Source organism: Phocoena phocoena, chromosome 2, assembly GCF_963924675.1.
Source record: "Phocoena phocoena chromosome 2, mPhoPho1.1, whole genome shotgun sequence".
NCBI classification, from domain to species: domain Eukaryota; kingdom Metazoa; phylum Chordata; class Mammalia; order Artiodactyla; family Phocoenidae; genus Phocoena; species Phocoena phocoena.
Window position 1 is genome coordinate 118074292 of NC_089220.1, and position 13892 is coordinate 118088183.

Sequence of the window (13892 nt, forward strand, 5' to 3'; positions counted from 1 at the left end):
TGCACCCACCTAGTGCTTCTTTAAGATGCATTTGAAAGGGCTTGTGGGGATCCCTCGAGTTGGGGACCAGGTCTTATTTGTGTGTCCTCCATTGCCACTGCCCAGCAGATGCTTGCTGAGTCAATGTGTGAAGGAGGAGAATGCTAAAAATCACTTGAAGGTGGGAGTAACCTTGTTTTAATATATGTGGCTGAGTCTCCGGCCTTCTGACCAGTCTGAGGTCAGGGGATGACACAGAAATGCTCTATTTCAGGCAGCAGGGGTGGGGAGGCTGGCCTGCTTCACCCTCTCAGCTCTCGCTGGGCTATTTCTGGGGTCACTTCACCCCTTGGCTTTTGTCCTCCTCGTTCACCGCATCCAGCCTATGCACCCCCAGCCCTCCGCCCACCCTCCCAGGGGCTGAGAATAAGCATCGCATGGGACACAGGGGCCTTGGCCATGGGGAGGCAGAGGGCTCCCCCTGACCAGGAGACAGGCCCTGCAGGATGAGCTACCAGTCCCCACATGGAGTGGCCAGGCCAGCTTTGCCAGGTGCCAACCCCATAAGTCTCCACGGCGACAAGGAAGCGACCCATGTTGTCATGGTTGCCACTCACCCTACCCAGAAAGAGCCCTCCCTCCACGTTGGTGTGGGATGGGGCAACCTGGTCTAAGTCAAGACCCTGACAGGCAGGCAAGGCCAGAGTGTCTGGGAGAGCTTCCTGGAGGAGGTGGGGCATGAGAGGGCCCTTGGAGTGATGTTCTGATGCAAAGGACTGGGGACGAGAGTGAAGTTACCCTCAATGTGCTAGACCCCGGCTTCAGAACAGTGAGGCCCTTTATTTTAAAAATTCTGAATCCCTCCCAACTCAGCCTAGGGCACGGCACATAGTAGGTGCTCCAAACATGCTTGGCTGGATGATGGATGCTTGGCCCACGGTTAAAGAAAGGAATGACTTAATGGTGTCACCAACCCTAGTACATGCCTTGTGGATCAACAGCAATAATTGTGAAGTACCTACTGTGCATAGTCTGGGAGCTGCAAGGGGCACAGCCCTACGGGAAGCAGCAGGTGAGCCGGGATGGTCTGCCTCCTGCCTCCTGACTCTCTGGTTCTGAACGTGCCCTGAGCTTTGCAACCTCCAGCCTTTGTCCGTGCCGGTCCTCTGTCAGGAAAGTGCCTTCCCTTCCTCTCCACCTCTCCCAGGAGGTGCCCTCTGCTCTGCCCTGCTCCTCTGGCCACCCCAGCTCGATGGGGAACTCGGGGCAATGCTGGTATGCATGCACTGCTCCCAGCCTGCTCTGGAACCCGTGTGGCTGTGCAGCGGTGCCCCTGTGGGTTTTGTTCCTGCCTCTCCTTCCACTGGTTAGGCTGAGCCTTAGGGCCTGGCCCTCCCAGCCCAGGCACCAGCTCCTCCTTGGTAGGCAGCAAGGTGGACCCTGACTCTCCTCCCTTCCCTGGCCTGGGGCCCCACCCTGGTGCTCCCACCTTGGATGGAAGCTGTGTCTCTAAGGATAGGGCCAGGGCCAGGGAGGGGCTGGGCCTCAGAGGAAATGGTCTGGGCTGGCCAGGCAGGCTCCTTAGCGTTAAACTAAACCGGGTGACCCCAATTTATCTTACTTATAGAGGGGCCCATGAGATCGTAAAGACCCCTGCTGTTTATTGAGCATCGCTGTGGCTTGGCGCTCTCTGCTTGACATTGTGACTGTCCAGAGCAACTCTTGGGAGTGATTGTCCCCTTTCACAGCTGAGGACCCAGGGCTCAGAGAGGGGGAGTGACCATCCCAGGGTCACACAGCATATAGGGTAGGGCAGACCTTGACCCACTCGGCCTCCTATAACCACGCAGGGAATCAGTGCTGCCCACAGCCTCGCCCTGGCCACTTCTGTGCACCTCTCCACCCTTCCCACTGCTCACCTGGCTCCATTCCCACTTTATTCTCTTCATTGGTGGCTTCTCCTTCCCTATTTTAAGTCCCCTGTGACTCACAGCCCCCTGAGTGTGCTTCACGCAGTCCATCTCCAGCCTGACCTCCCACCGTGACCCTGCCTGGAGCACTTCCCCCAGGAGGTCTCCTCTCTTGTTGGGAAAGTTCTCCTTTTCCAGCAGGCCTGGGAGGGCAGGAGGTGGGCAGGGACTCCCCCTGGGTCACGCTCCCTTGATTCCACCCCCTGCCTGGAAGACAAAGAAGGTCCCCACAGACTTCCATTCGTTCCTCACCATGTCCTGAGCCCTCCTCTGCACTGGTATTCATCCTCGGCCCTGCCATCTTTATCTGCTCGACAGCCCACTGGAGTGGACAGATGAGAACCCAATTCAGAGAGGTTAAGTGACTTGCTCCCAGTCACACAGCTCACAAAGGTCAAGTGGGGACTGGGGCTCCTGCGTTCGTACTCCTGAAGCTGCCGTTCACACTCTGTGGTCCAGCACAGGACCCTTGGGCCTTGAGCATTCAACTCCCCTGGCTCACACCACTCTTCAACCTTCCTCTAGCCCTCCCTAAGTTTTCCCCGACTCCAGGTTGGAAGCAGGGACCAGCCAGGGTTGCCTATGTCTTTAGGAGACTTAAAGCGTGTTGTTTATTCAGACACTCAAACAAGGGGACCCGGTTCTGGGCTTTGCAGCTGACGGGGTCCAGGGCCACTTTCCTTGGGCAGAGTCAGACGCTCACAGGCCTGACCCCTGTGGGAGCAGGGGCAGGGGGCAGGGGTTGCTATGGCAGCCGTAGGCTGAGTGAGGTCTTGCGGCTCTGGGGTAGGAGGAGAAGGACTCATCAGAGCCCTACCAGGACTTGGAGTCCAGGGTCCTGTCTGCTCCTCAGCCTGGCTCGGTCCTCATGCAGTAGGGAGAGTCCACACGTCCCGAGGCAGCCCCTCCACTCCACTGTTAGAAAGTTCTCCTTAGCTGCCCTCAAATCATCATTCTGTCTCCATCTGCGTCCCCGCCTGACAGTCCGCACACAGAGGCCCAGGCCCCAGGGCCAGAGAGGCCCAGCGGCTTCACAGCAGCAAGTGCCCTTACTACCTTCCCTCCCAGCCAGGCCTGAGCCAGCCCTGGACTCACATATTCCTCTGAGGAAGGTTGTACTGTCATCTGCTCACCGATGAGGAAATGGAGGCACAGAGTGTCAGTGACCCCCCCCCCACCAAGGTCCCAGGGCTAACGGGTGAGGAACTGGCACCCCCACCTGTGGCCACACAGTCCCTCCTGGAAGCCTGAGCCGATGCTGCGGGGTCTCGGGCAGCCAGTGGGGTCCTGTCACCTCCCCTCAGGGCTCTCAGGACTTAGATGGAGGCCGCCCAGAGGGTGCGGGCTGTGTGCAGGCACCTGAGGACAGATGACCTCACCCCCTGCCCAGGGCCTCCTTGGTGCTCAGACTGCTGGCTTTCTTCCCACACACAGAACCTGACCTCACTCAGAATGCCTGACTCCCAAGAGAGATGCCCTCCAGGCACCCTGCCCTGGGAGCCATCCAGACCCTCCCCGGCCCTCCCCAGTCCACCCCACACGGGGAGGCCCTAAACCCTGTGGAAAGTGCCTGGCGAAGCAGGAGGGGCCCTCTTACTTGATCTCTGTCTGGCCGCCTGCCTTCCGGGCGATCTGCACCAGGTCCTTCCCATACCGTTCCTCTGCCTGGGCCCTGCAATGACAACCCATGGGCGCTGCGTCTCCTCCACTTCCGCCGCCCGCGGCTCAGAGTCCGCCGGCGGTGGCAGGAGGACCTGACGGTCCACCCGCTCAGCCTCTGGGGGTCAGCTGGCCGGCGGGCTCCTCCTTGAGAAGGATAAGCCTCCAGCCCTTCGTCTAAATAAGTGTTGGCTAAATTCAAGGACATCTGGAGGAACATTAGATTATTTGCCCACTTGGGGGAGGCCCAGGCCGGGACAAACAGGAGAGTCGCGCTCCTGACTTCTTACAGCGGGGCGTGGGGTGGGGCGCAGCCAGGATGGGGGCTCGGCCACTTCCCAGGGGCTGGGGGAGGGGCTCACCTCTGCCTCAGCAGCTCCTCCACGTCCTTGCAGGTCCTCCTGCCGTCCAGCAGCCGCTGCAGCAGCACCTCGTAGCCCGTGTGGGCCGTGAAGTCCCTGCACTGGAGCACAGGACAGAGGGACGTGTGAGGGCCGCAGCCGGGCTGCGTGGGTCGGGGGAATGCAGACTGCAGCCTGGCGAGGACCCTGCTGACCTCCTCCAGCCTGGCCTCCCCGTCTGCCCTAGCCAAGAACGAGCTCTTGGGACTCAGGACCTGGCTTTGAGACAGGCTGGGACCTGGGCCCCTTTGCTGCAGTGCTGCAGTGCTGGCACCTGGACACACCTCTCCTCAAGCTACAAAATACAAAGAAATTATGTGGGACTAAAAATAACGGCGTGCATGTGCATTTGGGGCAAATTCTGGACCAAAAGATACAAAAGACCAAGAAAACCTCAACTGCCACTTCTGAAGAGCCGGGGGAGCAAAAGCTCCTTGCACACAATACCAGCTAAGGGGTGGGCAAACCACCTAAGCTACCCCTCCAGCCCGACCCCTGGACACACCCCTACCCTCACCCCGTATAAAGAACAAGTTCTCCCCCCTTGAGCGAGCGGGCAAACAAGGGAACGTGTTGTTTGTTCTCGCTCCCCGGTGCTGCGGCAGGGGCCCCAATAAAACCTTGCCTGAATTTCTTGTCTGGCCTCTGATCAATTTCTATTTATTAAGGAAGCCAAGAACGCTGGTTGGTAACAGCTTCACACAGGCACACAGTAGGTCCCCCATCTGTGGAGGTACCAGGTGTAGGTGAGCCCCTTGTGGATCAGAGCTCACAGTCAGGACACAGCAACTCTAATCTAAGACAGCCATGGGAAGGGTCCCAACCAAGGCTCCATGATGACAGCCTTTATGGGGTGCCCCACACTGCTCACTCCTGTCACCTTCTCAATTACCCTCTTATCTCAGGGGTCCAAGTAAGAAAACTGAGGCACAGATGGGTGAAGTGCACCCAGGGGGACACAGATTGAAAGCAGCAGGTGTGGCATTGAACCCAGGCTGTCTTATTCGGGTCCGTGCCCTTCACCCCCCTGCACTCTACAGCCTCTGCAGAGACAAGAGCAACTTCTGTTCCCTGATCATCCACTGTGTACCGGATGCCATGCCGGGCTCCTGCACCCATCTGCTGAGGTGGGCCTTGAGGGTCAGGGCTAGGGCACATCCTAGCACACACTTAGGACACACCTAGTAGCCCAGGACACCCAGCACTCCCTAGGTCCGCCTCTTAGCCGGGATGGTGGGGAGAGGGCCATCTTGGAGAATTCACAGGACACAGCTGCCTCTCTGCCAGCCGTCCTGCTGTTGATCTGACTCTCACCCCTGGAGTGGGTTCTGAGCTGCTGGTGTAGGAAGCTGGGGGCGGGAGGTAGTACTTGAGGAGAGGGTGTTTTTCTTCAAGGTCTAAGGAGAATCAGACGTGGTAGAGAAGGGCAGAGATGCCACAGATTGCTCCAGATGGCCCCGTGCCAGGCCCAGCCCACCTTCAGCAAACTCAGAATAATGGAATCTGCAGGCCTGTAGGATGGTTAGGATCCCAAGCTCACACCCTCCTCCTTAAGCAGCACTAGAAATGCCTGAGACCCAGGTTCAGCTGCCCACTGGGTGACAAGCAGCGGGCCTGGGCCTTGGCTGACTACTCAGAACCCCAGCAGGAGGGAGTCAACCCCCCAACTCCTGCAGGCCTGTCCACCACAATGTCCAGGCTAGTGTGCACCAGGCTTCCATGGGCCACTTGCCTACTAACCAGGCAGCAGACCACGGCTTCCTGCCCCTCAGCCTCTGTCCTCCCTCCGGACCCCCAGGACTAAAGCCTGTGGCAGCCAGCGAGGAAAATGGATCTGCCCTCCCCCCTAAGGGGGTCACTCTGAGCTGGACACCAGTATTCAGGGCCAAATTCCATAGACCACCAGAACTGGGAAGCATCTTGTCCAGTGCCCCTCAGTCCTTGGGGAAACTGAGGCCCAGAGAAGGGAAGGACCTGCCTGAGGTCCTACTGGCAGAGGCAGGACAAGGATTTGGACTTGCAGGGCACCTGCTGTTACTCCCCGATGCCTCTGGGAGGGGGGCCTGAGCAGGGAGACGCTGACCAAGCCCAGCCCTGCAGCGGACACTCTGCTCTTCCCTCCCAGCCCCATGCCCAGTTCCCACTCCCCAGGGAAACCCCACTGTCCTTCCTGAGACCCCCAGAGTGGAAAGAGAAGCAAAAGCAAACCTACATTGGCCATTCTGGAGGAGGTAGCAGGCAGAGGGGTCCTGCAGACTGGGTCCTCAGGAGCTCAAGTCCCCAAAGCACTCCAGGCTTGAGAGTCTGGTCCAGCCCCTGCTCAGAGTGCGCTGGTGCCGGCAGGGGCTTTGGCCAAGTGAGCCACCGTCACAAGTGACTAGATTGTTCCAAGGAAGTGCCTGAGTCCCTGGGGCCTGCTCCCTGCCAGCCTGTACCCCTCCTCCACCCCACCACTGCCTCTCCCTCCAGGGCTTCTGACTCATGGTTCAGAGCTGGGCACAGCTGGGCTCAGGAAGCCGCTGAGCAAATGAACTAACCAATCATTCAATCAGTTAATCAATCAGCCCTGCAGGCTTACTGTCTAAGGCCCAGCACCAGAGTCACCTCCTCCAGGGGGCGCATCCTGGCCTTTCCTCCCTGCACCTACCCAGCTCCATCCTCTAGGCATCCAGGGCTCCCTTTCAGGGCCCTTGCTGACAGGCTCAGGCTGCCATTTCCACAGTGCAGAAGCTACCAGAAGGCAGGGCCTCCCATCTCCTTCTGTCTACCTGCAGCCTCTGTCACCTGAGACCTGCCTGTGGCCTTGCTCTCTGTGAAATTGCTATTTATTGAGTCCACTTACCACACACCATACCAAGAATATCACAGCTGTTTTCTTATTGAAAACACCACACACCCAGGGAGGTAAGGATGGTGATAAGGAGGAAAAGAGGGGAAGTGACTGCCCAAGTCCCTCAGCTGGTAAAGATCAGAATCTGGGATGTGAACCCAGGTCAGCTTGTCCCCAAACTCACATACCGACATCAGTCATTCAGTAGACAGTCCAGCAGCTCTTTTACATTTTGAAACATCAAAAAATGATTAAAGGGGCTTCCCTGGTGGCCCAGTGGTTGAGAGTCCGCCTGCCGATGCAGGGGACACGGGTTCGTGCCCCGGTCCGGGAAGATCCCACATGCCACGGAGCGGCTGGGCCCGTGAGCCATGGCCGCTGAGCCTGCGCGTCCGGAGCCTGTGCTCCGCAACGGGAGAGGCCACAACAGTAAGAGGCCCGCGTAGCGCAAAAAAAAAAAAAAACTTTTGAAAATGATTTCCCAAATTCTCTCTGCTTCAAACCAAAGCTGTGTTTCGGTCTGTCATTCAGTTACCATGGATTCACAGAGGCCAGCTCTGTGCCAGGCTGGGTCAGAGGAACGCTGCCCTGGAGAAGGGCCGTGCCGGCTCTGCAGATAAGCTGCTGAGAGCCGGCAAGCAGCCAGAGGCCCCGCCCTCACCGTGTGGCACTAGGGCGATCCACCCCAGGGGAGGGTGCCAGGTGGCAGGCAGGTGCGGTCCCCTCTTTTGGGAGACCTCCCTCAAGCCAGATGTGGGACCCCAGGCCTTGCCACCCTCACTGTGTGGCCATTCTGGACCTCCTTTTCCCCATAGAGGGGTCAGATCGGGGCTGCAGGAGGAGGTGCTCAGGACAGCTCTGGCAGGAGGAAGCATGGTCCTACCTCAGCCTGAAGGCAGCATGTGGGAGGCCTGGGTGCTGGGTTGTGCTCAGGGACAGCCCACCTGCTCCCTTCTCTGGGTGGCTCTGGCTGTGAGCCACTGTCCAGGCCCACCAGCTGACCCCGGCCCTGCCATGCCCCCACTGGGTGGGTAGAGAGCTAGCCTTTGTACACACTGCCACTTCCTCCTTTTTATACCCGTACAATTCTTGGTGGCTGCATGGGCTAGGCCACAGAGACCAGGGTGCCAAGCAAGCCACTTCCCTTCTTGGGACCTGGTTTCCTCATGGAGGAAGTGAGGGCAGAGGCCAACCTCTCCTAGCCCTGACAGCCCACCCTCTAGGGCACAGCCCTATCAGGGCAGATTGGCCGCCCAGTCAGGGAGGGGGCCCGGGCCTGGCCTGAGAGATTGGACAGAGTTCAGCAGACCAGATACAGGTTCACACCCCACCCTGTGGTCCTGGTCATTCTCAGCCTCTACTTCCCTCCCTGTAAAGAGAAGCCTAATTGTTCCCACCACCTAGGTTTGATCTGAGAAGCCAGTGAAATAATGTACACAGGTGAGAATAGTAAAAGCAAGGTCCGTGGTTGCCCTGAGCCAGGATTACCCCCATCTTACAGATGAGAAAAATGGAACCCAGAAAGGTTACCTAATCTGCTCAGGGGCCCTGAAGGGCACAGCAGGGATTTGAACCCAGCTCCCCCAGACCAGATCTTGGTTCATTCCCTCACCCCTCTGCAAAGCCCCAGGCTCAGGGGCTGTTCAGCAAGTGGTAGCTCCCCATATGCCCTACCCTGTCCCTGCCTGCCTCTCACCACGCCTCCCCGCCCCCCCACCAGATAGAACCCAGATGTGCCAGGCTGGAAAAAACAAGTTATCTCCCTACCACACACCCTCCCCCACCAGAGGGTCCATTTAAAAGGCTGCAGAAGCCTTTTCAAATGTTCCCTTATGTGGAATTCCAGAATATAAAGTCCCTCAGAGGACAGCGAAACCTCTAACCTTAGAGGGAGAGGCCTGGGTTTTGGTACCAGGTCTGATCTGCCAGGAAGAAGCTGGGTAGTCTTAGTAAAGTCCCTTGCCTTCTCTGGGGCCTCCTGACTGTGAAACAGGTTTAGGGACAGGAAGTGGCCTTTAATTGCCCTTCCAGTAGGGAGGCTGCTGTCTGTCTGCTGGCTTTTGGAAGCCATGGCAACCATGGCTGCATCTTACCTAGAGAAGTCTGAAGTCCGGGGTGGGCTGGAGCTGCCTGAGGGGAGTGAGGCCTGGGGAGGGAGCAGTTGGGAACTGGCACCATGTGTTTCCTGGGAACCAAGTGGAGGCCGGGAAGGTGGCTGGGAAGAGCTGCCGGTAGTAAGCGAGGGAAGAGTCCCCGAAAGAAGCTGCCTGGAGTGGACGGTGGGGAGCAGCTGGGAGGGGTCAGACATGGACAGCTGCAGGGGACAGAGCCCGCCGAGGCAGCCAGGAGAGGAAGAGCTGACCTGTGTGCGTTTGCTACCCGCCGCACCAGCTACAGCAGCACCAGGGAAATAAGGGGTGAAGTACCCCTTTAGAGCTTCCAAGCCCGCGCCCCACGCCATCTGTGAAGACACAGAAGCAGCAGGCAGTGGAGGTGGCAGAACACGGCGAGTGCAGAGACGGACCCGTTCTCTGTCCCCCGGCATCGGCTTCCAATCACAGGCCAAGTGGGGAGACTGGGAAACTTTCAAGTGAACAAGAGTGAGATTTTGATATGTGGTGGAACTGGAGGGAGTTAGACCTGAAAAGGACTAGAAACGCTCTAACACGTGCCCAGGGTAGAGGAAGGGAGAGCTACCAGTGGCTTTGGAAGGTGGAAGGAAAAACATTAAGTTTCCTGCTTGCACCCTAACCAAGTTCAGAAACCTTCTGTAAAATGCTAGCCATGCTTGTCAAAAACCTTTCTAATAACTGATGTGCTCTTGGGTTGCTAGGCGCTCTCTCTCTATATATATATATGTATATATATATATTTTTTTTTTTTTTTGACTGCTCTGCACGGCATGCAGAACTTCCCCAATTGAACCCACACCCCCTGCAGTGGAAGCGTGGAATCTTAACCACTGGACCACCAGGGTAGCCCTATATATTTTTTCTAACATTTTTCTTTCTTTCTTTTTTTAAAAAAATCACCTTTTACTAGTGAAGAGGAGACAGAACAGGGAGACTGGACTTACTCCCTTCATCTCAGGAAGCCCCAGAAGCCAAGGGCTGCGATTTTGAACACAGTTACAGGCCTCATGGTGCCCAGGCTGCTTTGCCCTCTCCTTTTACCGCAGTTTAACAGTTCTCTGCGGCCAAGGTGCCTACCATGGCTGGTTTATTAACAACTAGTCCACTGTTGCTTGTCTGCTGTGGGCTGAGAGACCAAACCACTGGGATTGTCAGCACACCTGAGGTAGTAAGCACTGAACTCTGGAGAAGGCAGCCCCCTGGAGGCAGAATGTGGGTCTGTTTGCCCACTGGGTCCTGGTGCCCTGGTCTGCACGGCAACACTCAGCAAATACACTGGACAACGGCTGAGGAAGCGTCTGAGGGAGGCCCTCGAGCTGACGTGGGTTTATGACAGCTCCTGAGCTGCCCCATGGAGAACACCAGACCATTTGTTTGCAATTCAATGACTCGTTATCCAGCACCTTTAAAGAAGCCAGACAGACTTGTCCCCTCTACTTTGTACAATGTATTATTATCCCTGTTGTACAGATAAGGAAACTGAGGCTCAGAGAGGATAAGCCAATGAATAGCAACTGGGCTCTTTCCACTGCCTCACAGCTGGTACCCCGCATCTCCACCATTATTGGCTGCTAAACTGAGGAAAAGCAAAGGACCAGACACCCATGTATGGCTTGGTTGGATGGATGGATGGATGGATGGATGGATGGATGAATGGATGGGTCAGAGACTTAAGTGAGCAAGCCGGTTTCTTACCCAGAGTACCCCAGGAGGAGGGTTGGGTAAAGAGAAGTTCCCTAGTCTCAGCCCTTGAGGAGCCATTGGGGAATGTGGTCATTTGCAGAGCTTTGTGGGGCCATCAGGAGCAGAGGGCGTGTCCGTGGTTGGTGCCCCCAGAGAGGCCAACTCCAAGAGCCCAGGTGGCCCCAAATGTGCAATACAGGTGAGCCGCTCTGATGCATGGAGAATGCCCCATCGCCGGCTCTATGATCAGGTTAGGGATTCCGCAGAGAGGACTCGAGCCTCAGGTGATGTGCTGGACTAGGTGTTCTGGGTCTAGGTGTCCCCTGACTCAAAGACTGGAGGAGTCCATTCATAAGCAGACAAATAGGGGGGTGATTTACAGCTTTTCTAAGATGGCCCAGGATAGGTGGCAAAGGGAGAGAGCCAAGAAAGCTTCCTTTTAAGGAACAAAAGCACATTGAGTGTGGTTAGATGAGCTACTCTGGGTTCAGCTGGGTTGACGGGGGCTTGGGATTAGAAATGAGTTTCCAGAGGGCTCTAGCTCTCCACTGAGCCCCAGTCTGAGGCCTGCCCTGGGCCTTAGAGGGCCCCTTACTCAAGCAACCCTGCTGGATGGGCCCCTGAGACATCCAGGCCCTTGACCTGGGGCTCAGCTGGGCCCCAAGATTTGGGGAATCTGGAGGCGGGGTGCTGATGGTTACCTGCGGCCTTCAGGGGGCCCCGTTGGAGCCCTGTGAATGTTCAGGAGCTCTCAGGAATCCCACGGAGCCGGGTGTGGGGGCCAGGGGAACAACACAAGCAACAGAAGGGGACCAACTGTGCATACCTGGGGCCTCTTATCTCAGTAATACCGACCCGGGGAGAATGCAAGGATGAGAGAGGTTATGTAACTTGTCCAGGCTCAAACAGCAATTGTGTGGGTGTGTGTGGCTTCCGACTTTGTTCTTTTAAATAGGCCTCTTCCAGTGTGAAGCAGGAAGGGCCTCCTCTACTGCACTGCCCTCCCCCATTCTGTGATGTACTTCTCACTTCCCCTCTGCTCTTAAAAGCCCAGCTCGATCCCCCACTTCTCTCTCCTGCTTTATGAAACCAAAACGTGTAGTAGTTAGCACAAGAGGTGGGGCAGGGAGTGAACACGAGTTGGGGCAGAGGCCTGGAGGTGGGGATGAGCCTCTCGGGTTTAGGAGACCGGAAGCTTGATGCTCAGAGCTGTGAGTGGCTACAAGCCCAGCAGAAAGCAGCAGTGAGGGGTCTGAGGGGCTGGAGCAGGTGTCTGAAGAGGTAGCCTGAGGCCAGCTGAGGTGGAGCCCTGAGTCAGGCAGACCAAGTGGTGGGGCCCTCCCTGGAGGTAACGAGGATCCAGGGCCAGGTTCCAAATTCAGGGGAAGGGAACAGGATGGACGGGATGTGGATGGGTAGAGGCCAGTGTTCTCCATGCCTCTAATTCCCAGAGAAGCCTGCAATGTCAGGACTGTGCCCTTACTGCCCCACGTCACAGATGAGCAACGGAGGCTCAGCAAGGTGAGTGACTTGCCCAGGTCACACAGCTCCTCTGTAGTGCCCCCCACTCAAGTTGATTAGGCGGGGGGTTTGTAGGATCCAGCAGTGGCCAGGGCTGAGGGCAGGTAGGGAACATGCTGAGCCCCGGAGGAGACTCTGACCTGTCAGCAAGGGCAGGCACTGACCATCCCCTGCGCGTGGCCAGCTGCACAGGGCTCCTTGCTGCACGGCCTCCAGCTTGTGAGTAACCGGCCAGGGACTGGGGACCGGCGTCTGTAGCCCAGGCGCTGTCTCTGCACGTCTCCTTCTGCAATTATCACCCCTCCCACACCTCCTACACCTGCCAGAGGATGGCCCACAGGGAACACCTCGACAAGAGAAAGTCCAGGGAGGGGGTGTGGGAAGACCCCAGGCACTGCGTCCTCGTCCTGGCCAGTCCCATGCGCACAAGTTGAGCGAGTTACTTAAGCTCCTGTGCACAGATTCCCTCCTCTGTAAAATGAGTGTGAACACACTGTCCACTTTCCCTGGGACTCTGAGGACTAAATGATATAATATATGTAGGAGCCCAACAAAGGGCACCCTGAAACTTAAGGAGCTCCTGGAAAATGGTGGCCATGGTGATTAGTACATATCAAGTAAAAGTAAAAACCAAGAAAGGAAATAAAAAAGGAGAGCTGGGTTTGAATCCTAGCTGGTTGGAATCCAATCGACTGCTTGCTTCCGATCTCTCAGCCTTAATTTTTTCACCCGTATAGTGGAACGCACACTGGACTCCAAGCCCTCACTGGGCTGACGTGGGGTGTCTTGCTTGGTAGCTGTGAATTGCTTCAGGGTGAGGACTGACAGCCTCCTCTGGGCTTGAGACTTGCTCAAGAGACAGAGATGGGCCCCTGGGGTGCAGGAGACCCCCACTCCTCACACCTTTCCCCAAAGGCAGGAACAGACACCCACAGCCCCTGGATTAGGTCCCTCAGCCTCCTCTGCTGGCCTTGGTAGGTTCTGGGCCTCAGAGCTGACCCTGGGCTCTGGCTCCAACGCCTTCCAAGCCCAGGGGCTTCCTGGGCTCCTCTACCTGCCGAGGGTCTATATGCGGGGCTTCTTGCCCTAGGCCATTAACATTCATTTCACCACGTCTATCTTTTAACCACGGTAATGGATTTAATACAGACAAGGAGCCAGAGGCTGAGAGAGTGGAGGGACTCACCAGGGCCACACCGTGAATGCAGCGGAATCCAAGCAGTGCATCGGGTTCTAAAGGCAGTGTGAGAGACAAAGACGGCGCCTTCCAAGCAAGGGTTCTGTGTTGGAGACTGGGAAATTGCTTCACCCTGCCCAACACAGCCAGTGTGCATCCGGCATTGCGCCGCACTGTGGGAAAATACATCTCTAAGTGGAGCAAGATGCCACCTCCAGGGTTCTGGGGCCCTGGGGCTGCCTGAGGGAAGCCTGTGCTCTCTGGAACCATTCACTGCTTACCTTTCCCACTCAGCCCCTCACTTGCACCCGTACGTTGGTAGGACTCAAACCAAGACCTTTGGACCCTGGAATGCAAACTCCTCCCCTCAATGAATCTGCAGTCCCTCTAAGGTTGGGGGTGATCTGAGGACTAAAATAAAATTCCAGCAGCCTCATGGCAGCTCCCGCCCTGACCCAAGACCGAGTCTCAGCTGCTGGTCTTCCCCTGGCCCTGGAATTAGCCACACTCTTCCTTTGGTTCCAGTGTCAATTTCCATCC

The 13892-nt window shown here is 57.0% G+C and overlaps 1 protein-coding gene across 1 annotated transcript in view; it reads right to left on the reverse strand.

The window, feature by feature from the left end:
- Positions 1–13892, reverse strand: part of PSTPIP1 (proline-serine-threonine phosphatase interacting protein 1) — a 41073-nt gene that overhangs the window by 16252 nt on the left and 10929 nt on the right. The window contains exons 2-3 of the mRNA XM_065871140.1: positions 3971–4071; positions 3547–3621 (exon numbers count right to left, since the gene is read on the reverse strand). Of these exons, the coding sequence (XP_065727212.1) occupies positions 3547–3621; positions 3971–4071 (176 nt within the window). The remainder of the gene's footprint in view (positions 1–3546; positions 3622–3970; positions 4072–13892) is intronic.